At 38.3% G+C, this 24,713-nt stretch overlaps 2 protein-coding genes and 1 long non-coding RNA gene across 4 annotated transcripts in view; 1 reads left to right on the forward strand and 2 right to left on the reverse strand.

The window, feature by feature from the left end:
• Positions 1-6,140, reverse strand: part of LOC136244736 (uncharacterized) — a 15,145-nt gene extending 9,005 nt beyond the window's left edge. Inside the window, exons 1-2 of the mRNA XM_066036303.1 lie at positions 6,024-6,140; positions 1,660-3,329 (exon numbers count right to left, since the gene is read on the reverse strand). Coding sequence (XP_065892375.1) covers positions 1,660-3,329; positions 6,024-6,053 — 1,700 coding nt within the window. The 5' untranslated portion in view covers positions 6,054-6,140. The remainder of the gene's footprint in view (positions 1-1,659; positions 3,330-6,023) is intronic.
• Positions 6,141-17,974: 11,834 nt separating this feature from the next.
• LOC136244592 (uncharacterized) lies at positions 17,975-21,411 on the reverse strand. Of its 2 annotated transcripts, XM_066036155.1 has the most exons (3): positions 20,519-21,411; positions 20,150-20,446; positions 17,975-20,086 (listed from the first exon to the last, which is right to left on the reverse strand). In XM_066036155.1, exons 1-3 carry the CDS (start codon positions 21,384-21,386, stop codon positions 18,060-18,062), a joined length of 3,192 nt encoding a protein of 1,063 aa, XP_065892227.1. In that variant the 5' UTR covers positions 21,387-21,411; the 3' UTR covers positions 17,975-18,059. The 2 variants fall into 2 exon arrangements, with proteins under 2 accessions (XP_065892227.1, XP_065892226.1); XM_066036154.1 differs by having other exon boundaries at positions 17,975-20,446.
• Positions 21,412-21,447: 36 nt separating this feature from the next.
• LOC136244922 (uncharacterized) overlaps positions 21,448-24,713 on the forward strand; it is a 53,433-nt gene continuing 50,167 nt past the window's right edge. Inside the window, exon 1 of the long non-coding RNA XR_010695652.1 lies at positions 21,448-21,657. This is a non-coding gene — a long non-coding RNA (uncharacterized lncRNA). The remainder of the gene's footprint in view (positions 21,658-24,713) is intronic.

Consider the following 24,713-nt stretch of genomic DNA (forward strand, 5'->3'; position numbering starts at 1 on the left):
GATACTTGCATTTGGGGATGTTTAAAGATCCCTGCCAAGTCTTGTTCCACTGCATAAAATAATTTAAACCGTTTTATAGCATAGTAAGGTCAACATCACTTAAAATTGGATGGCAAATTTTAGTATCATCATTACATTTACTGTTTGAATAACTTTTTTCTTAATCACATTTCCAAAGGTTAATAGTTCCTGTTTGTGAAAGAGTAGTCCATAGCATCCCATAATAGTTTTAATAAAATATGTTACTCTATGAAAGATACATGGCCTAAATAAAACTATAAGTTTTAATTAGCAAAATTAGCAAAAATTAAAATCGGTAAAATTTAAACATGCTATTCATGAAGGTTTTTCACAATAATAGCTAGTTACTTATTTTCTTTCTGTTATTTTCTTATACGTACATAACAACAGCCAAAATTTTGCTATAGCTAGCTACAGTATCTGATTTTATCATCTCTTTAAAGAATTTCAATAACAACAGCAATGTATGTGCATTTCATTAGTAAACAGAACTGTGCAAATATGTAGCTAGCTATAGCAAAATTTTGGCTGTTGTTATGTACGTATAAGAAAATAACAGAAAGAAAATAAGTAACTAGCTATTATTGTGAAAAACCTTCATGAATAGCCAAGTTTAAGTTTTACTGATTTAAAGTTTTGCTAAGCTATTATGTAGTAAATGTATATGAGTTTTAATTCTGCGGACTGTCTAAATCATCTATCCATACAAAGGGGTGCAGGGTGAGTTCATGGTGGTACCCCTTCTGAAATCACGTATACAACCTAAGGAATCACTGTACCAAATTTGATGTTTTATTCTGCCGTGTCATGATTTTCGCAAAATTTTGCCATAACAGACCCTACTATATCACAGGAGCTGCCCATTCCCAAAAAAGAAGAATAGGAATAAATCTGTAACTAATCTTCTAGATAATGAGGTAGATGGACAAGAGCTCTCAGAAAACTTGATGACAAACAATACAAAAGTATATCTATATTTTAGTTTGTGTGTGCGTGTGTGTACTACTAGTATGTGTGTGGTAAAGCTTGCCTGCTATGTGTACTTGGCATCACATGGCTAGTCGACTCAGCTAGTTATTTACTTTGAATTAATTCACTTTAACTTTACCATTGGAATATACTTATTATATTGCTAGTAGTCAATGTGGCCAGACCTCTATTTCAGCACAAGGGCTAATTGATTAGACATTATAAGCAACCACACTAAAATGGGTCTGGTCAGATTTACATCAGCAAGGTATTCTCTCAGCCAGCATGGTGATGCTTAGTGTTGATTTGACATACCTCACATAACCACCTTTGCTGAAGCCCACTAAATGATATCAGAAGAAGCCTGGTAGACTATATCTTATTCTGAAATACTTCACAAAGCCATCATTGCATTGATGCGCAAGGTGTTGCCAAAAGTACTAAGAACAAGTTTCCAATGAGAACTGTATCAGGCCCTTGTTCGAGCAGGTACACATAATTTCCAATTGATAAGCACCGCAGGGAGAAAAAGCAGTTTGGCCACATGCAACTAGGGTATTAGCATATTACTGCCATGATCTTTGGATGAAAGGGTCCAAGATACATAACACAATAAAGTACCTGTACAATGTATGTGCTTCAGGATACACTGACGTAGGAATTACTTACTGTGTAGTGCTGCTTTTCCTCTTTGACAATTTTGTATACTTGTTATCTGTTCGGCTAACAGCAACTTGCTGTAATGGCTTCCCAAATACTGTTGGAGGGTATTCTTTTACAGTAATGAGATCACTTTTAGCCATTTTTGCACCTGATATGTTGTTTACACGATTGATGACATGTAGTTGATAACCATTAAGGCTGCTACCATGAAGCTGTGACATTGCTTTTACAGAATCATCAACTGAAACATAATGCACAACAGCAGAAAAAGTATCACTATCACCTTCATAGCGTATTGATATGGGAGCTGCCAGGCTACCATATGACTTCAAATGCATCTCAAGTTCCTGAACTGATATGCCCGGATAAATGTTGCTAACTGCTAGAGAAGAAAAACTTGAGTCATTCGCAACTTTTTGACCAGACGACAAAGGCTCAGTAGAACATAGGACATCAAGGTGTTGATTAGCTGTGGAAAGTCTCTGTTCATTTATTGCACTCTTAGATGATAGCTGATGCTTTGTACCAAGTCTGAAATTAGGCATCGACATGTTTAGCTTATGCTCTGAAGTGTCAGGTTCAAAAGTGTAGGGTGGAATTTCTGTGCAATTATGAGTATTCTTAATCCCAGGTCTGTAGGTTCTGACATCCTCAGACTTATCTGCAAGGTTTTCCTCAAATCCTTGGCTTTTATTTTTATTGTGACTGGTAGCACCACAAACCATTTCTGTTGTGTTATTGTCTGTACTATTTGGAGAGTCAGAATGTAACAGTTTAGAATTAGACAAAGTGTGAAGCTTGTCCTTGCAGCTGTGTGTTTCTGCCAATTCACCTTTGTGGCAGACATGTATCCTTGAGCCACCAAATTCAGTTTCATCAAGCTCCTGCACTGCTTGTATTGCAGACTGCCTACTGCTATAATCAACATAGGCATAGCATATCCCATTCTCTGGATACCGTGCAACTCTAACAGGTCTAATCAAGTAACCAAAGTACTTAACTAGCTCAAAGATTCTCTTCTCTTTAACATCAAGTTTAAGGCCTGATAACTTGATGCTGTATTCTTTATTGTGCTGACTTTTATAAGAACCAGTATCTTCATAGTACTCATAGTAGGGTAGCCTCTTTTGTTGCTTTTGAAGTTCTGATTCCCTCTTAACATGTCCCAGATTCCTGGTATTGCTTGCTGTATAGTGTGACTCACTTATACTGTGAGAAGATTTAGTTTGGGATTTCATTGACGCAGGAGTGTCTTTAGCTGCATATGCTGCCATTTCTTGGTGCCGTTTATTTGGGGGTTTTGTTTCAACCTTTTCTTTCCATGCTTTTAGAGTGACTGTTAGGTTATATTTATTCCAGTGTTTTCCACTGTAATATTTCATTGCTGCATATGTATCAGAAGATGTTAACACAGTGACTTTGGCATAGTTGCCACACCTCTCATTCAGTATAATCTCAACGTCAACAATGGCATGTTTATATTTTACCATAAATGATATGATGTCATCTGGTGTGATGTATTCTGGTAAATCATATCCAAAAAATATGCTTGGCTGTCTCCTACTCATGGTATGGACTTTAGCAGTCTCATTTATACAACCTTGTGGCACCTCATTTGATGCTGAACTATCCCTGGCTTTTCTGCTGTCACCTACAGTGGATGGCTGACTCTTTCTCTAACAAAGAAAACAAACCGTCTGTCATCTAACATACATATACAATTAAATCCCTTAGTGAAAAATGGTATTTATGATTTATTCATTAATTATTACGTACCATGTCACAGATTCACACTAGAAACTTGCAAGGAGGCTACCTTATATGGGTGCATAAAGTAGCAGAATTTTAGCATTAGCATTACAGTGATTCTGAGTGTGTGCGTGTGCATGTGCATGTGCGTGTGCGTGTGTGTGTGTGTGTGTGTGTGTGTGTGTGTGTGTGTGTGTGTGTGTGTGTGTGTGTGTGTGTGTGTGTGTGTGTGTGTGTGTGTGTGTGTGTGTGTGTGTGTGTGTGTGTGTGTGTGTGTGTGTGTGTGTGTGGGCGTATTCATTCACTGGACTGCTGGAATACTTGACTCACATGAAGTTTGCTCAAACATCGTTTTCAACTAATAAAAAATAATTATGATGTATACCAGACACTCTGGGTTCTCAGTATTTTGTCCAAGGGTATAGCCAGGATATTTTTGAAGGAGGTTTTCAACAACAGTAGCTATTGAGTTACCAGCAGAAGGAAGTCAGAGGAAAATTTAAGTGTGTCATTTTATGATTGAAAAACACTTTTTCTATGTTGAATAGCAGATATTTGGAAGGGAATGCTCTGAAGTACTGTATTTCAATGTCTTGACACCCAATAACCTACACTACATTAGTGTTACAATGAAACAAAAACTAGTACTGTGAATTAGTTCTGCAAGTTAGCTAGTGAAATTACAGTGTTTCCATGATTAAGCACAATGATGTCTTTTCTTTAGTAAACTTCTTCATCTGAGTTAGAAATGAAGCTAACTGTAAGTCATTCCATTGTATCAGTGGATTTATTGTTTCTATACTTCGGATAGCACTTTCAGATGACTCTGTGTATCTGTATGTTTTACGATGTCTGAAATGATAAGCTAGTCAACACAGCCACAGGAAAGCTGTATCTCACTATGTCAGTGAAATGGGACACAAAAAGAGGACAAAGCAAAGTCCATGATGCATGTCTTTTACATACTGCGGGTGGAAAAATGGCACATCTCGGGAGGACGCACATTGAATCATACCCGTAGCCTTATCCATTTGCCGAGTTCTGCTTGGCTAAAGGTATCAGTCAGGCATGCCGGCAATCAATTAGTACTGAGAAAATTCAGCTAGATTATTAAATATTTTTATAATTTCATGGAAACTTGTCTGAAGATGATTCCTAACCAATACTGCAAAGCTGTCATGAGGCTAGTTTTGGGGTGTTATTGAAGTGCTAACAAGCCCACACTTCTGTGATCCCTAATATACAGTACCACTGATGATACTTTACGAGTGTAGATACAGCAATTGGTAAAGAACTACCTGCCGATAAATGTACGACAACTTAAGCTATTTTGATAAGAAATGATGTACAAATTTATAATTCTACCCAACTAGCTAATACTGGAACTTGGAACGTTTCTACGTTGTGATATAACTACTATGGGGAGGGAGGGGGGGGGAGGGAGGGAGGGGGGGGAGGGAGGGAGGGAGGGAGGGAGGGAGGGAGGGAGGGAGGGAGGGGGGAGAGTGTACAGTGGAACCTCTCTTTATATCTGGACCTTTCATGTGGGCACCTAAAGGTTGCTGTTTACCTGTTAGGTGGCTTGTTTGTTCTACTACCACTTGGTTGCTACATTTTTACAACCCAGGGTAGTATCCAGAGGAGGTTGGACACGATACAAGCGCTTCTGAAATTTATTACTGTTAATTGCATATTTCTAATATGTGACGTGGAGTAAGTTTTAAAAGAAGTGTTCAGCAATATCCACACCACGTTACCTTGTGCTTCTTAAGATGAACAGCAAATTCTTATTGCAAGGCGGGTGTGCGACTTTCTAATTCTCTTTTTCGATTCTCTGTGAGGCCAAACTAGCGGCGTCCGCTCTTCTTTTTCAATACACTGAGAGGCTTTGTTAGCATGCACATTGCTTTCTTCGACAATTATTATGCTTAAATACACGTATATAAGGCGTCCCTATAGTATTACACATGGATTCCACCCAGCAAACTCTTACACACGTGATCTCCGTAGATTTCAAGAGCGATTTACGTGCCTGGAGTAGTGGGGTTGACCGGCTGAATAGACTAAACTTGGAGTGCGCTCTCGAATGGTATTTGTGAACACTTGTGAACGCTTGGTTAAACTTTCAATACAAAATGTATGCGCTCACGTGTGCGTGTCCAACGTATCAGTGCTGGTCACTGTAAAGTGTTAATAATTTAAAAATAATAATAATAACCATGAATGCTCTGTAGTGATGCCCACTACACTCAGTACATTGCATAGCACTAACTAGCTAATAATATCAAGTCAATAGCGACATCACTTGTATTTAAGCCAGTTATATTAGCATGCAATGCCATGCTTTCTACAGACATTTCTGAGATACGGACGGTCACCAGTCTACCCGGATAAAAGAGGTTCCATAGAATATATTATGCGCAAAATGCATTAAAATAAAGGCGTGGCTCGATCGTAAGATATGAAACACAATAACTCTAGATGAAAAAATAACATGCTGTAGTTAGTGAAATGACAAACATGAACGTGACAGTATAATTATCACACGTGTTCCACACGGAAAGCACTGAAGCAAAATCCATACACACAGTAGAAAACACATGATCTCGCAAAATATTTACCTGCATTCTCCTTTTCGATTGCTCTGACATGCTTCACTGTGTAGCTACTAGGGAGAACTATAACAAAGGATTCTTTGTTTCATAAGTTTCATAATTTAGCCTGTGTAAACCCCGCCCTCTACTGCGGTCGATCTATGGGTTGATATCGCGCGCGGTGCAAGTCACATGACTAGCTAGCTTGTCATATGAATTGCACGTGCTATAAGCTTATGTAACTTTTATTTTTTTTATTTTTTAAATTAATTCAAATTATTTTTCCCCATGGTGACCAGCACCCCTTGCCAGCACCCCTAGCACCAGATGGTAAGATGCTGGACAAAGATGTTTAGACTAATGTGAAGGAAGATTTTTTTTTTTTTTAAATTTATTTTTGCTTTACAACACCAAATATACAAGATTAGCTACAATTCAGATAACAACTGTAGCTACTTCTTCTTGTGTCCTTGTGTCAACTGTAACAAGTACCCAAGAACTCCCAACTTTGACTTTCTTGACGGCGTTCAATTGTACTTAGCCTATGTATGTATGTATGTATGTACATATGTATGTATGTATGTATGTATGTATGTATGTATGTATGTATGTATGTATGTATGTATGTATGTATGTATGTATGTATGTATGTATGTATGTATGTATGTATGTATGTATGTATGTATGTATGTATGTATGTATGTATGTATGTATGTATGTATGTATGTATGTATGTATGTATGTATGTATGTATGTATGTATGTATGTATGTATGTATGTATGTATGTATGTATGTATGTATGTATGTATGTATGTATGTATGTATGTATGTATGTATGTATGTATGTATGTATGTATGTATGTATGTATGTATGTATGTATGTATGTATGTATGTATGTATGTATGTATGTATGTATGTATGTATGTATGTATGTATGTATGTATGTATGTATGTATGTATGTATGTATGTATGTATGTATGTATGTATGTATGTATGTATGTATGTATGTATGTATGTATGTATGTATGTATGTATGTATGTATGTATGTATGTATGTATGTATGTATGTATGTATGTATGTATGTATGTATGTATGTATGTATGTATGTATGTATGTATGTATGTATGTATGTATGTATGTATGTATGTATGCGTGTATGTATGTATGCATGTATGCGTGTATGCATGCATGCATGCATGTATGTATGTATGTATGCATGCATGCATGGATGTATGTATGTATGTATGTATGTATGTATGTATGCATGTATGTATGTGTGTGTGTGTGTGTATGTGTGTGTGTGTGTGTGTGTGTGTATGTGTGTGTGTGTGTGTGTGTGCGTGTGTGTGTGTGTGTATGTTGAGGGCACTGCCGAAAAGCAGCGTTTTTATACTGAAGCAGTCTCCCTTAAAAAAAGAAGTAGCTATAAGTGTAGAGTGAGCTGCATTACACACTGTTGACTCCATACTATTTATGTACTCTGTGACCTTTTTTAGTCTTAACTACTAAAAATCCTGAAGCTGCATTTCAGGTCTAAACCACGTCGCTGGTAGTGTTTGAAAATTGTTGAGAGGTTGGCATCTCTGACTTTGCAAAGCACATTGTTTGTTTGGACCACTCAAGTATTGTTTGGCATGTTTCATAATAGATTTTTGTAACAAGTGATTAGCAGGGGTGGCGGAGGACGAGGGGGAGCAAGGAGGGCTGTAACTCATGTGAAAAACATGATGAGGGGCTTAGCCCCCCTAAAATTATCTGTAGCTGTGATGGAGACTCTAGCTCAATAGCATCAATAATTTGAGATACTCTAATAAAGCAGTCATAGTATTCTTAGAGGAACAGTGTAGCAAGCTATGTTAAATAAGGAGATATAGTCTAATTGGTGAAGGGAAACTATTGCCACTGAGCAGGTAGAGTGACTTTTTTTGGTCTTTAACTTACAGCTAGGCCATGGCATCACCAATCTATAGACTCCAGCCCTCTTTAATAAAGGTGCCTCCTCCACCCTTGAACTGATGATCAAATGTCATGAACAAAATAATGAAACAGTTCAGGGATCAGGTGGAGCTGTAGGACTCACTGAAAACCATTTGGTATTTTGTAGGTGGTGGACCAGAGCTGGCCAGGTTGGTGAAACAGAATTTATTAAAGTGTCTGATAACCAATTGCAAAGCCTGCTTCTGAGTGCAAAGTCATTGAAAGAGCAAACAAAATGCCTGGTTAGTGCTATGTGTATCAAGGAATAGGGCAATCTGTTATTACATGATAATGCAGATCTTCTGATGCTAAATAGAACAATTGGCAGTTTTCTGGATTACCCATTTTGTGTCCACATTCCTCAAACTACTCATGTATTGATGAGGGCATATGGAGTCAGAAATCCACCTTACATTATTGCCGCTCTTTCCTGGCCAAGTAAACAGAACTGAACATGATTCTATACATCATTAGTATGCATAAATTAGACAATGGTATACTGAGCAGTGGCGGATCCAGATGGGTTTCTGGGGTTTCGACAGAAACCCCCTTTTAAATTTAGCTTAGTGGCATTCTCATTACATAAACATTGTAGTATTGACAATTTGTCATAGTAAACAACTATATACCAGTAGCATGCATGCAGTTGCACTTAACTAACACCATTTATAGCTATTAAACCATCAGCAACACTTCATTTTTCATCTCCCACTGCATTAAAAACGATCGAGATACTCTAATAGAGCGGTCAAGTAACTACTCTAATAGAGCAATCAAAGCCACCGCTTGTAGTCACCATATTTGCCCTATAGTTAGCTATAGTATTTAGTAATTATTTACTGTTTAAAGTATTGAATTTATTGTAATTGCTAACAAAAAAATAGCCTAAAATCCAATTTCAGAGCTTCTAAAATCTCAAAATTTTCTGGAGAATTGTTATCACCTTCTGTAGTTAAAAAGTATTTTGTAACTAACTTCCCAACACTTTGTTTTATTTATTTTATTATTACTGTGAAAACTTTGTAAGCAAAGACTATACACAGGGAGGAAAAACACCTATAGATTACAAATTAATATTATTGGTGATTTAGTTCTTGAATTGTTCAATAGTGTTAATTTCTTTGATGTATGTAGTTGGATGAATTGTTCCATTTCCTACAAGGATTAGATCCAAACGAATACTGGTACATGTCAGTTCTTGCAAATGGAACTGCATGGAGCGTTATTCGTGTGTGCTCTTGTTTGGTGGCAGATGAGGTGATATCACTAAGTGGGATATGTGTTAAATTGTAGATGACCTTAAAAAGGAGGCACAAACAAGAGTTATGTCTACAAGTTTCAAGTTGTTTCCAACCAAGTTGGTGGATCATACTTGATACACTACTGGTACGGTAGAAATTGTTGGTGACAAACCTTGCAGCTCTTCGATTGATTTTCTCCAACTTCTCTATGTCTCTTCTTTGCCACGGTGACCAGACTATGCTTGCACATTCTAGTTGTGGTTGAAATAAGCAGTTTCTTTGAGGTGTTTGTTGTTAAGTTTATTTCTTCGTAGGAAGGATAGTGTACGGCTGGCTTTAACTGTGATATCGTGGATGTGCGTGGACCATCGTAGATTTGATTGTATAGTAACACCCAGATACTTACATTTATCAATTATTTCTAACAATTTGTCATGCAGGTAGTTTGATGTTATCTTGTGTATTAATTTAGACAAGCACATACAATGTAACACACCTGTGTATTATAATCTGCATTGATTGCTGCACATTAATATAATAATAATATTCATGGGAAAAATTCACGACTTTCATTATGGGAATTATTTTGGGTGATGCTGGAAGAGTGAATACTGTAATCACTGGGACACTGCATTGTACTGTCAATGTTTTAGACTGTTGCTATTATTTCACCTTTGAGGTAGATTTATACCATATGTAGTTAACTGTCACATCCTATAGACTGTTAACACAGACACTGCCTGTATTGAAAGCCAGATATATAAATAATATTACTTATTTGAAAATTAATTTTACATCTGTTTGAAAATAGTCGTTATACTGTTTCTACATGGTAAACATTCACTTTGATTTTAAATTCTTTACTTTTTTGTTTAGCAATATTTGTGACTCATACTGGGAAGGATGGCACCAGTGACATAAAATTTAATTAGAACCTTAACACATGCCTTGACTGTTGTTAATTAACACACACCCCAACATATAGGCTTCATTTTCAGCCCATTACACAAAGAACATGCATGTTTTGTGCACTAAGTATCCTTATTATGCTGTGGTTATAATTTATCATTATGAGTATGGCATAGCTAAATATGAAAATGTTAATCTCAATTATTATAGCTAGGTAGCTATCATTCTGAGATAAGCGATGTCTAACAGCAATGGCGGATCCAGGATGGGGCATTTGGGGCAAATCCTCCCCCCCTCCCTTCAAGAAATTGCATACAAGATCGAGATACTCTAATAGAGCAGTCAATTACTCTAATAAAGTAGTCGCAATGTTCATGAGGCAGTGTAGCTTACCCATGAAGTTATAAATAGGATTTTATTTTACATAACATACGTGATATAATATATTTGGTAAAAGATCACTAGCTATTATTGTTGTGACTTTTTTTTTTTTTTTTTGCTCTTCAACTTTTTTCAGCAAAATGCCCCCTTTCTTTCCAAACTCTGGATCCGCCCCTGAACAGTATGGTAGTACTGTATGGTAGATAGGAATCATGAAGTTTTGGGTTTTTCTGGCCAAAAATATCACCAAAAGAATGACCTCACAACTTCTCCTTCGTAACAACTTGGTAATGTTGGTTAGGCGCAACCGAATACCTTCAGAGTGACCCCAAACTCTTCCAACTGAATTTTTAATTTTCTGTTAATTGACTGACTGACTGATGCCTCCAACCAAGCATAACTTGCCTCGGCTATGGTTAATGCTACCAGCTTGATTTCTTCACTCTTCAACATTTCTTCATTGTTCGACATTGCTTCGACATGAGATGTGCCTTTTCAGTAACTGCAGTATGATACTGCAGCTACAATGCATGCCATGGACTTACCTCTGTCCATATTTTAAATTATAAATCTAACTTTAGGCAAAACAATGCAACCTTTGCACATACCATTTTGTATTCCCAAGCTGTAGATGCTTCAATACTATCCGACCCCCTTTAATGTATTAGCATTTTTCTCTTTTAATAGCTGAGCTAGCAGAACATTCAGTACATTACCCAATACTTAAGTATTTAAATAATTTGAGTTTTTTTCTTTCAATGGTTGCTAGCCCAGAGCCAGTCAGTGAACCTTCAGTACTATACTCCTAATACCACTGATTGTATTATAACCTGTATGCAATTGTAAAGTCATAAATAATCAAATCAAATTTTTTTTTAAAATCTCCTATTTCTTTCTTCACTATATCATGGAAATGTGGCTTTAGTGCAGCTGGCTGTAATGAGAATTGTCTGTAATTGGCTGACTGATAGTTGCTGTAGCTGGGGTACATGTTAATCACATAACATCGGTGTAGTGGCTGGATTGGTTTGCCTCAAATACTGGTCCATTAAAATAATTATAGAAACAACCCCAGATTTTCAAACTGATTATAAAGCAATGGTGACCTTTTTGAATGACTAGGGTATGTACCCACTTTACTCCACCTCTGGATTTCTCAGGTTGTATATGTTCCCTATAATGCCTAAGTGGTTGGCTAAATGAATGAATATATAACTGAATTACAAACCAAGTAATGAGTGTAATCCAATTAGCTTCGCAGGAAGTTCGATATTTGTAGCTCGTACAAATGGCCATAACTTTGGAATGGAATAACCTACAAAACTTGTAACAAGTATCAGCTTGTTTCTTGGATTAAGATCTCCACTATGATAACCATTTTTACAAAATGATTGTTGTATGGGTGATATATAGACAAAGGTCATGAGGTGCTTTATTTCTCATTTATAACAGGTGGAACAAAGCTGAAAACAAAGAGAGATGGCAACCACGCTTTTCAGTAATTGATAGCAGAGGCACGCATTATGTTTGGCTGACGCCATTCTTTTCTTTGATGAGGTATACATTAATTGGTTTACCAGTTGTGGCTCACCTTCTAACCGTGTAACCTCTCCCCTCCTCACTAGATGATCCCTTAAGTATTTTATTTGTGATGGTATACCACATCAGTTATTGGAACAATTTTATTTGTAAATTTTGGATAGAGGCATAGCCTGTACATCCAAATCATACACACAATTAAGTAACTATACCCATTAAAAATTATACATTATATTACTATAGTGTCTGTCCAGCAGATTCTTGAATTGGTTAGGGGATGGAGTCAATCACTGATTAGGGTAAAGAATTCCAATCATTAATCACTCTAACTGAAAAGAAAGGTGATCTTGATAAGCAATTTGTATGTGACTTGAATAATTTCATGTGGTGCCCTCGTGTTGTTGTGATTGTGGAGAATTGACAAAAAATTCTCTGTATTTATGTTGTAGAAATTATTGATCATTTGGTACAAAATTAGTAGATCTCCTCTGAGTGACTATTTAAAATCGGGCACCACTTGATGCTTAAGTCATTCTTTTCGAAATCAATTGTGGCACCACTTAAGTGTGGCTACTATTGAAGGTGCAGTGTTTAACCAAGGAAATACGGTATGTTATGCACATTTGGCTGCATGTGAATGCTTTATTAGACTTTTTAAGAGTATCTCAATCTCTGCTTGTCTTGAATGAGCTACATAGTAGAGCAAGGAATGTGGTTTACCATGTTTAGTTTTATGCAGCAAACAATATTGCTAGATCATTAAGGGGCATGGTCACAGAGTGCACTGATCATTAAATACAAGGTATGTGTTCTGATTATTTGGGTGTATGGTCAGGTCAGTGATTGCTTTATACTTGGTTTTATAGTGTAGATATACATATCTACTCTACCTATGCACTTCAAATAGTTTTGTGGCATCATCTAAGTGTGCTCCTCTGTGGTAAGTGTTGATACAAGAAAGTTAATGCCTCAGTATGGTTTCCTTGTATGAAGAAGAAGACGACCATGTAATTGAAGATTAAAGGAAAGGCAAAGCACAGGTATTTGTCAGAACCAGAAAAGCACATGCCACCAGAGATAAAAATACTGGTTTTGAAAATTTTAAAATTTTCAATATCTGGTGTGTCTGTGAGAATTTTCATGTTATTTATTTGAAGGATAAACTAAGGTTATTCCATAAAGGTGATATTTGTCACGTATTATATTTCTATGATGGGTTTTAGATGTGGCAATGTTAGCAGTGCCCCCGTCACTTTAGGGGAAACCCTACTACGTACTGTTTGATAATATCATGACTGCTTATTTATGTTCACACCCAATGTTTTGAACCAGCATCAATAAGCTTCCTATATTTAGCTACTTCCTTATAAAAGTATAGCATTAATTTGAGCACTATTAGTGAGTGTAATTCCCAGTGTGCCTGTGTATGTGGTCATATCTGGGTTACATCTGATATTATCATTTTGGTCACCTACTGTAGCATTTCCATACTTTCTAACACCAAAATAATATCTAGTATGTATATTGTGTTTTTGTTGATAGTAAGAAAAAGTGTTCTGTTGTCAAGAGACTAACACGGGTTGAACCAAAGCCACTACCTGCCAAACATATTGAAATAGCAGTGAGTCAAATGCAATGTAAGCTTGTAGGTCACTTTTAATAGTCAGCAAGAGATTTCTTTGGATGTATTATTAAATAGAAGTCAACAAATGATCAGTTGCTTATAAAAGATAGTTATAGTCCAGTACCTAAACCATAAATCATTCAGTTTGCACCAAATTTCTTATGGGGTTTGTAGCACATGTAGTATACGTAAGTACATTTAGAAGGGGCTGTTGTTCTCATGCAAATGGTTTATAGGTTGTGTTTGTTGTGTTATTTCAGAAGTGGTCACCAACCAAAGAAGACTGGCCATGTGTTGTGGTTTAAGTTCAATGAGGGTTACTCCAATGCTGTAAGAAGACCCATCAAAATGAAGGATTTATTGTAAATGATTCACTTCTTCCACACATTTACATGTACAGTAGATATAGCTACTTACTATTTTGTTTATTGTAGCTAAATACTTACATATGAAATAACTGAATAAGGACAACACTTGATAGGGAGTGTGTCAGTGTGTCACCCCTACTGATTCTGAAGTATACGTAACGTGGTAAGCAGCAAATTGCAGGGGCGTACCGAGGGGGGTTTCCAGGGTTTCCAGGAAACCCCTTAGGATTTTATATACTACTTGAACCATGGCATAGGAAATTGAAACTTCAGGTTTCCAGAATCTGGAATCTATCATGGAACAGGATACTTTTATCTAATAGTTTCTAACATGATAGCAACACTTATAGCGTTTTTGTGAATTATGATTTTGGTGAAAAGATCGAGATACTCTAATAGAACAGTCAGGCAATATAAACATATAAACTATTTTAATATAACAGTCACTTAGCTGTAGTGGAAACCCCTTTTCAAAATTCCTGTGTACACCCCTGAATTGTATGTCCATAACTTGTTATGAAGTTCTCTGTACCCAGGCAATCAAGAGAGCCTTACGCTTGTTATTCACAGCTACTTAATATCTGATATTGATCTATCCCACCCTCATCACAGTTGCCACAATCACAGACCATACTACAGTTAAGACTTTTCTACATTCCTAGTTGTTCACACACAATTGCAATTTATATGATTTTATATAACAATTGAACACTACAGTGCTAGATAACTATACCTGGCCAAACAGTTTATCACTTCTGCAAATTCTGGATGCGTGCATGTACATGTATTGGCAATTGCAAATCAATAATTATGTCATTGTAGATTCGGTTACATACAGCAGTACACATCCAAGAAGCATTTCTCAGTTGTTGTCAAACTTGAAAGAGTATATATATACATTTAAACCTATTTACGTTTTCAGAATTTCAGCAGCTTTATGGGGACTACATGCAAGGAGACTATGCTAGGAATTCATACCGCACCTCAGATTTTCACCTGCCTTTTCTAGTAAGTTGTACATGAAGTTATAGTAGGTGTTTACCCATTTCTGAATGTTATGGTACTGAACATGCATAGCTACATTATATCAGTGTTTTCAGCTTTTAAACTGTTAGGGTCACAACTGTTGTCTAGTTAAGTTAGCACCCTGAATAATTACAAGGTAATTTTGTTTAAGATGTGCTTTCAAGGTTTACCACTAAGGAATGGGACAGACCAGATCGAATGTAGTACATAGAACACTTTGAAGGTTGTACATTGCATGTTGCTAGTGCAAAAACATTGGTGAGACCAAGGGAGAGAATATTAATCGGTCTTAGGAAAAGTAAATGTGTTCATTTATTGGTGTTGCCATACTTCCAACACCTGAATCAAAGACTAACTTTACACATGCTGTCTTGCATTTGTGAGTAGTGTGGAGTGTTCGGTGAATCAATACAAATGGTTCTTTTTGCATGTGTTTGATGGCTAAAAAGTAGCCATAGGGTATAACAAGATACAAATTCAAATCTGTTTGATGTATCAGTACAGTAGTCACTGCAGTATTCAGTATTTACATACATCCTTTTAAAATTAACCTATAGGTTGCAAATCACTTAGTCGCGATTGCCTGACATGTTAACTTAGTCACCTGACATGTTATGTTCACTTAGTTGCCTGTGTGCCCTCAAGAAATTTTGTTTGTGATAATCTTTAAATTAGTGGAACTGGCTAATGTTCACTGTCATGAATTGTCAAGTAGTGTTTTGGGAGCAGTGTTGGACTTTATTTCATCTTTAATGCTTATTGCTTACTGTAGTACTCTTCTTTATCTGTTTATAATTAATTTTGGGGAAATGGTAGACCAAGCACATCTTAGCTGTATCCATTACTCTGGTTACAGGTACCATGTACCCTAAATATTTTGAGGGCCAAATATTTCGAGGTTGAGCAATGTAAAATTTTTGCGGATTTGCTAAAATGTGTTAGACTATATGGAGGTCTATAAAATTTTTGAGACTAAAATTTTTGCTGATAGCCCCCAAAACCATGAAATCAGCAAAAATTTCCCCCCTTGAAATATTTAGGCTATACGGTACCTGCCTCCCAAATAATTATTTTTGTGGGTGCTATAGGAACTGAGTGTTTAGCTGTTTTTGTTTGTTTGTTTGTTTGTTTCTTCTTTTTTTTTGCTCTTTCGCCCCATACTTAGACATGTATTAGCAAATGAAACAGATGGTTTTATTTTGTAGCTTACTACAAATACCAGTACATCTGCATTAAATGTTTTAAGTCTTGAATTTACCTATCATTTTGTTTACGTATATGTAACTTAGAAACTGTTTAGTATGTGCACAAATCAACTGAGACATTTATATGCTGTTAGCTACTCTGTGATTCCAAAACTTTCAAATAAAAGTTTAGTAGCTACATGCATAACAGCAATACATAATCTATTGGCAGATTTGTGGTCCAATATTGTAGTACGAGACATGGGTATAATAATTATAATGTCTTTCAACTGTCGTAATTCATGATAAGTTGTTATTACATTGAACTTCAATTTGTAGGTGTTTTGGAGTTGCTGTTTTGTGATTCTTAATAACAAGCTGTCCAGCATAGACATTATTTCATGATGTCAGATTCAGAACACTTTTTTGGTATCTCAAAGGATGCTTGTGTAAATTTCATTGATATATATATATAATAGGTTCATGAGATATTATGTAAATTTCATTGCTAAATTCATGTAAATTTCAATAATAAATATTATTCATGATACATTTACGTAAATTTCATAATACACTTCATGGAGTATTCAACCATTGTATTGTAGTAGTTTCATGGTCAATTCATATGGGAGTCATAGTGTTTTCATGTGATGGTTCATGTGTAATTCACAGAGAGCATAAAATTCATAGCCTATGAAACAGAAGTATTCGTAGGGTCATAAATATGAATAACCCATGAATTTGAATTCATAGGAAAACCATGAGTTTATGAGTTAAGAGTAAAGTAAAGTCGTTAGTGGTCATGTCTATAATTAACCAACACTGGGACACCCGAGGGGGACACCTGTAGGTGCTTTGGGTCAGTCAGTGTACTCACACGTGACCGTGCACTCTTTGATTCGTACAATCCTCTGGGCCTCACCAGAAAAACTCTTCTGCAAACAGCTACTAGCAGCAGAGGCAGCATCATCCAAACAAGAGGACTGATATCTATATCCAGCAGTCCGTCTGCCTTGTACACAAGTTAGTGTAGTCTAATAAGTTCGCAGGAACGTTATGGTCTAGAGTTGGGGCCCCAGGGGGTTCCCTAGGTAGAGTCCCAAGATAAACGGGGCGATTACAGTAACTGAGGGAGGAAAAAAACTTATTGAAGACAATGACATTCATACAATATTCTGCAGTATATATATATATATATCAGACCTCAACTTGGAACTAGGATTAACCTTGAGACACCCCCAAGTGTATGGTCTCATGCAACAGTGGGGTTCATACCCACACACACACTTCATTGATAAAAAATGTCAACAAGCATTATTTTGCAGCTTATTTCTATGTTCTATGGTGTTATTCTACACACAGAATCTAAGCAACTTGGAATTCAAAGCACAGTGTAGCATCATGTGAGTCACAAGTCTGCTATTCACCCTATCTTTGTGATGATTGTAGATATCACTAATCCTTTCACTAGTCTGAATCTGGCCTCTGCCCTGGCACGTGATATATTTCCCACCTTCTACATTCATAACGAAGTCCATTTATAACTAGAAAACTTATCGTTTAATTATTAATACTAAACAAAAACGAGAAGTCACCTTATCATGCTGTAATACGACATTGGGATACAAGCTGGCTCCAGTACTTCTATTGATTTGAGCGCCATAGAATATAAATATTTATCACTTGAGTAACTTACTATTTCATATATTATCTTTTTTTATATTTTTTTTTTTTACCCGGGCTTGATGGACTGCCCTTGCCTACCACCCCCAGCACATAAATGGCCTGTGCTGGACAAACCGGGACTTTCTTAGTCCACGGCAAACTGAGACTCTGCCCGAATCAGCTCCACAATTGGGGGAGTCTTAACATAGTGACCGATGGATGAGCGGGCTCCGCGGATGCATTGTATGGAGGACCGCAAGAGAGAAAAAGATAGACAGCACCTTAACCACCCCATGACAACAGAGTAATCATCGCCCCACTTGTTTGAAAGTTGATGAGCCAAGCGTTGATAAAAAACAGAAGCCTCATGAGCCAGACCACCAGAGGCAGACATTACCAGGGGGGTAAAAGAGGCATGCTCCTCCTCACGAATTCTCTGAGCATACGCACGTTTCTTAATGTTCTCGTGCCTCCGATAACAGGAGGCCAGTGATGAGGACGCATTAGAAGCAGCCAGAGGGTTGAACACCCGCACATCCACAAAACATCTTTCACTTCTTCCGCCCCAAAAACCATTCATGGCGATGTCAAGACGGGCACCATCTTGGATATTGGCAGAAGCAGGGTAGTCCTGCTGTGAAACCGGCTGGAGCTCTGGTTCAACAGCTACCTGAGAGCATACTTCAGTCAACAGGGTAGCAGTTAGATCTCTGATCTCATTGTGTCGGATAGAAGGTAAGCCACCCTTGGGACAGGATAAAGCATGCTCCACTGAAAAGGAAGTCCCACATGCACAGTGAGCAGGAGTCCGCTGAGGAGACCACCCATAACGTAGTGCCACGGCATCGTGAAACGCGGACTTATGCAGTGCAAAGCCATGTTCCTGTAGGGGCCGGGTGGTAAGCCAGTTGGAGGCCCCTTTGGCTGAGGCTAGATCTAAAGCGCGTTGAGAGGAGGGATCTAAGTGGGTACGCAAACTGGAAGATCTATCCGAATAGTTGGAAGATTTGGAATTGCGGATTGCGGACTTGCGAGATAGCTGTTCTGTTTTAACAATAGCCGAATTGATACCCCGGTCCAGAATGAATTGTGAAAGAGGCTCAGCAATGTGACACGAGGCTGAATACTCCTCAGCTGCAATAAGAGTTGGGTTTATGATACCCAAACCACCATATCGAGGTGGAAGGGCAAATAATTTACGGATTGTGTCATTTGGTGGAGAGCAACCCATCAAAGTAGGGATAAGTACCAGCCGGATGTTGTCCTCAAGGGGTTGTAAAGCCTCTGATATGTTTGGAGTAGTGCGACAAAGGTAGAGCCAATGGCTTGACAAGCCATGAGTGAGAGCGGAATAAGCAGCATGCGGCTGAACTTGTGCGAACTTGGCAAGCCGTGTAATCTCTGCTGACCAACCAACAACCTTGTCCCTCACAAATTCCTGGACATAAGCGTTTGAACCAATGGCAGCCCCAAGGTAGGGACGGCCCGCAGAAGTAATTTGAACATCAGTATCTGAGAACAGAGTAGTAGCAATTGAATGGAACCTTTCCTTAGAAACTAACCAAGTTTTAGGAGCATTCACAAAATAGCCAAAAGCAGGTCCCTTAATACAGAGCTGGTTCCACCAGATGAGCAAGTCCTGTATACTGCCACAAGCACAAGCATCATCAGCATACCAGACCTGGTCCACTGTCCCATGAAGTTGATTGATTAAAGGCACTGTAGCAAGGGCATACATAGGCATAGCTAGTGGGTCTCCCTGTGTAGTACCCTCCTCTGATAAAATAACCTCCCCAGAAACAAGCAAAGAGGCTGGAGACCTATAAATATTGATCAGAATAGTGGAAAGTGGCGGGCACAGTTGTCTGATGTTGTGTAGAGCCACCAAACGGTTCAGCGAGTTAAAGGCATTGGAGGCGTCCACCAGCAACACAGCCTCAGTGCTTCCTTCCTCAAAAACCTTTCGGACAGCATGAACCGCAGCCTCCGCCCCAGAAAGTTGCCCCGCACAAAGTTGGTGTGAACCAGCTGCCTCCTGAATGTCATCCCGCAGGATGACCAGCACAGCCTTAGCAACAATACGTCTCATAACCTCGCACACACCAATAGGCCGCACCCCAGGATTTTTATCCAAAGCAATGAGGCGACACACCAAAAAAGGCGAGAGCAAATCTGGGGAGAGGAAAACAGTACATAAACGACGAGCAAATGAGGACATTGCAACACACAATTCACCTGAAGCAGAGTGGAATGAGGTACAAAGTCGACGCCAACCACGAGCGTCGATCCCAGAGGGTCCAGCCGCACCAGATGTTCGCAAAGCAGCAGACCTGATAACAGCAGCATTAAGAGAAGAGAATATAACAGGGTGTACGGATGGTGGGTCAGCCCAATGCTGTAGAAGACACTTAGGATCCAAAGGCTGAGCTGGAGGATGTTTAGCCCGCAGAACATCGCGAACACAATGGCCGGGAGAAGCAGAATCAGCTATCTCATCCAAGTTTAGAACTCCACCACGTTGGTAACCTGAGACTAATCGTAAAGCGGCCTTGGTTTTACCCTCAAACATTAGCTTAGAAAAGTTACGTACAAGTTGTGCCTCACTTAGTTTTGGTAAATGGCTCTTGAGACGACCCTGTATAGCTCCTCCCTCAGTAACCAGTTCAAGTAGATTCCCATCCTTCCACTGTTTCAGCCGCTGCTCCAATAGGAGAGTGTGATCCTTGTCCTTAGATGTGCGGCTTGGCTTCTGGAGCAGTAATATACAAACCACAACAATTGCCTTAAGGGCGACAGATTCCAGGGAAGAACCCTCACCTACAGCACGAAACAAACGAGCCAGTTCAAGTACAAAAGCCTTACCAGCTGAACCCCGTGGAACTGCAAAACTGTTCTTCTTCCAATGTATCACTTCCAAATAAACTTTATCCAATTCTGAGATAAAACAGCTTCCATCAAGATCCCCCCACTGAAAGTTAGGCTGAACTACAGGTTGAAAATCAGGTAGGTCAACACCTGACGAATTGTTCAATAGAATGTCGTTGGAGTTGTTAGAAGTCAAGCAGGGGGCGTTAGGTTCTTCCTCCTCGTCAACCTGCTCGACGGATGAGGGACTTTCCTCCCGGAGAATTGAACTCTGCGGATCCAAGCTGGCCCTCGAGCTGGCCTGGAGTGTCGCATTTGGTTCAAAACGGCAACGACGCCTGCCCATCTCATCACGATAAGACACCAAAAACTTCGATATGGGCTGATCTTGGTAGCGAATGGTTGTCTTCCAGTTCTTAGAAGAAGCTTTACCCGCTTTGCGTTGAAGGTCACATGGAGTCAAAAGGTCCCCATTGAGCCGAACACAACGACTAGTGCCACTGGACAGTTCCTTGGTTATCAACTTCGCTTGCAAAGTCCCACATACTATGTCGACGGCCTCCAGAGTTGAGCGACTCTCCGGAAAACCAGGGAGAGAATCGACCATTACGATTCCCACAATCGAGTTTTTTTTTTTTTTTTTTTTTTTTATATTTCATCGAATTGTGGGTTTTAGTTTTATTTACAGGCGAAAACCTTGAGAATTCTTGAGATCCGGAGCGTGACCTTGAGAAATTGGTAGCTGACCGTGAGACCTTGAGAAAAGGCTAAAAAACTTGAGTCTCACGGTGAACCGTGAGAGTTGAGAGGTCTGAGTCTGTCAGTATGCATATGTTTGGGGTAGCAGCACCACTAGAGATAGCTACTCTAACAGAACGGTCAGTAATCAGTGATTGTATTATTAGAGTACATGTGCAGTCTAATTAAAGTTCAAGATACAGATTAACCATCTTATATATAGCCTTGCACCTGTCACCATCATGCGTATAGTTTGATGGCACAGTGAAACTTGTAATATGGACCCTGCATCAATAGTCCAGAAAGTTTACATGATTTAGATGTATATATATTCAGTAGTGAATTTACCTTTGCTTAGTTTTGATGTTATCATGTGATTGTGTGTTATTTTGAGCTATGTATTACACATGCACAGTTAATTTTTCGAATCCATGCTGTGTATATATGGTAGAGTTCGGCGACAAAGCTGGGTATTGTTATACAGGGTAGAAGCCGCTAGTTGTTCTAATTACAAATGGTATGTATAATGGGAACAAAAGCAGCCTGTAAGTTTAGTGTGATGACAGAGATGCCAACCTGTCAACAATTTTAGGAGTGAGACCACAAACACTATCAGCAATGTGGACTAGAATCATGTGCACCTCCAGGATTTTTGGTAGTGAAGACCAAAAACTTAACAAGTCACTGCATGCTCAAGGTACATAAATAAGCACAAGGCCAATTATGAAGACAATCAGGTGTGAGGAATGCGTGAGAACTAAGCTGAAAGTGAGAAACAGGGTTAGGCGTGAGAGCGTATAGCCTTGGTGATAGATGCTTAAATGGTTGCTAGTGTAAACATTTTGGAAGTAGCTATTTCTATCCAAGTCAAGTTTGGAGCCAAAGCTATATCTTTGACATAGCTAATTGGCAACAAGAAATTTTTGGAATGATTTTTTAAAGCAATGAAAAGAAGTTGTAAATTTTTAAAATCAGTTGTAATTTTTTTACATGCGTAAAAGATACAGGATTTCACCTTGGAAGATAACAGTAATTAGGTAATTTCACTAAGTGGTCACCTATTTATAAAGACCACCTTCTAACAAACTACCTCTTTATATAAAGACCATTTTATTCATGTTTAGATTGCTGCTGTCTTGTTGTTTTGGATTGTATCCCCATGAGATGGTTTATTGTGATCAGTTGTGTGTGTGTCACATGACTAGACAAGTCAGAGTGATATCTGATTTGTAGTACAGCAATACCTCATATGATTGGCTGTACAAAAATGGCATGTCCATGAAACTAAAAGTAACTGACGACTAAAGGAGCTATTATCTGGTGAGGTCAAGTAATGAATGTCAATATTGGCAACGAACTATAATTTATAACGTCCTCTGCAATGACTATTGAAAGAGGTATACTAAGTGAAAACAGGGGCGGATCCAGGACCTGGCAAGGGGAGGGACACAAACAGGCAAGTTTAAGGTGGTTAGGGGAGCCAGATCCTCTTGTTAATTGGAGCAGCAAATAATACTCTTAGTAGTATCTCACTGTTGATTTTTACCATTTTGACCTTCACAGATGGCTGTGAAGTCTTTAAAGCTGTACAAAAGGCCCTGAATGTCTTAAACAACAGTAGCACGATAATTGTTTTTAGAGGCGCTTAGTATGCACGAAGGTTCATTTTAGTTTCAGGTGAATTCGTAATAAATGCTAGTAAAATGTGCATAGCTATGTCATGAGTTTCATAAGCTGATCTTGGCCTGGCATAAAGCTTCAGAAGTAGCTATGTCTCCTCCACATGGTGGGAGGGGGGAGGCATTTGCCCCAAATGCCCCATCCTGGATCCGCCATTGGAAAACTGCCATTCCATTCCATTTAACGCTCTGATCCTTGTGGTGGTATTGAAGTGAATGGAACAGAAGATGGCTGAAACCACAATTTCACATCTAGAATGTGACATAACTTGTTTATGTTCTGCATTGAGTTTGAAGTGATTATTTACCAGTGTCACTCAGCAGGGTGGCTGTTGAGACAACACATATGCATACTCCACATTCTGTCAAGCTGCTGGTCTTCCATAATTGACACATGAAGTGGATTATATTTTTAAGAGGTTAAAATCATGTGGTAGCCATGTTTGGGAACCTGGTCCACTACAATTAATGAGGTAACTTGTCTTATTGAGCTCTTGGCTATATATGTGTTTGGGACCTGGTCACTATATTGAGGTATGAGGTTATGAAATACACCTTAATTAAGGTTTACTCAACATGGCTACTATCATTCTGCCTACCATAGTATCCTACCCTCTGAGGATATGGCTAGGGGTTGTAAAGAGTGGCTGGATCTGACTAATATAAATTAATTTTACATACTTTGTCCACTGTAATTATTTTTATACCCACTCTCATGCCATGTGGTCACACCTGTCAGAGGTATGTTGTACAAAATTGTCTTCATTTCATCAGTGATGGTTTTCTCTCAGTTAATATAACGTCATGAGCTAACCTTTGGGACCAATCTGACATGATCACTATAAATGTAATGAGGTGATATTATCGTGATGGGCTTTTAACCATGCAACACACAATCACATGTGTATTTTATGTGGAAAAGTTCTCATGGTGGTTAGCTATTCATGTATTAATTTTTCCTGTCAGTTTAAGATCTACAGTAGCAAATTGTTATCACTAAAGCTTTACATAAACACAGAAGAGAAACACAATCAAACAAGTTATATCATAATTAGTAAGTGCTGTGGTTAACATGACCCTGACTATATGATATACACCTTACAGATCTATTATGTTTGTCATGTGACCTATACCTATAACTACCTAATACAGTCTTACAGTCTTAGTAAAAAGGTCACCATATATGTGTGATCTTCATAATATATTCTCAATATATCTAGTAGTAAATTCATGGTGGTGTAATTGCTACAAATGGGATGTATAGTTCTCAGTAAACAAGCGTTGAAGGTTGGTATGTTTTGTGTATCACACCTTCCAACCTTGATCACACAATGGCAACTAGGCACCATGCAGTGTGTAAACGACTCTCTTCTAAACTGATGGTAGCACTGCACATTGAGCAAAGGTGCATGTTTACTGATGGCTAGATGGTATATACAAGATAAGTAGTAGTAGTGGTGGATATATAAAGTTTAGTTTGAACTATATGGTGTATAATTGAACACTGATGATAGCTA

This window comes from Dysidea avara, chromosome 14, assembly GCF_963678975.1.
Source record: "Dysidea avara chromosome 14, odDysAvar1.4, whole genome shotgun sequence".
Taxonomy (NCBI): Eukaryota; Metazoa; Porifera; class Demospongiae; order Dictyoceratida; family Dysideidae; genus Dysidea; species Dysidea avara.

Coding starts and splice junctions, on each gene's coding strand:
- LOC136244592 (XM_066036154.1), bottom strand. CDS start 21,386: ATGGTCGATTCTCTCCCTGGTTTTCCGGAGAGTCGCTCAACTCTGGAG. Junction 20,447..20,518: donor GAGCCATTTACCAAAACTAA/GTGAGGCACAAC, acceptor CTTTACGATTAG/TCTCAGGTTACCAACGTGGT.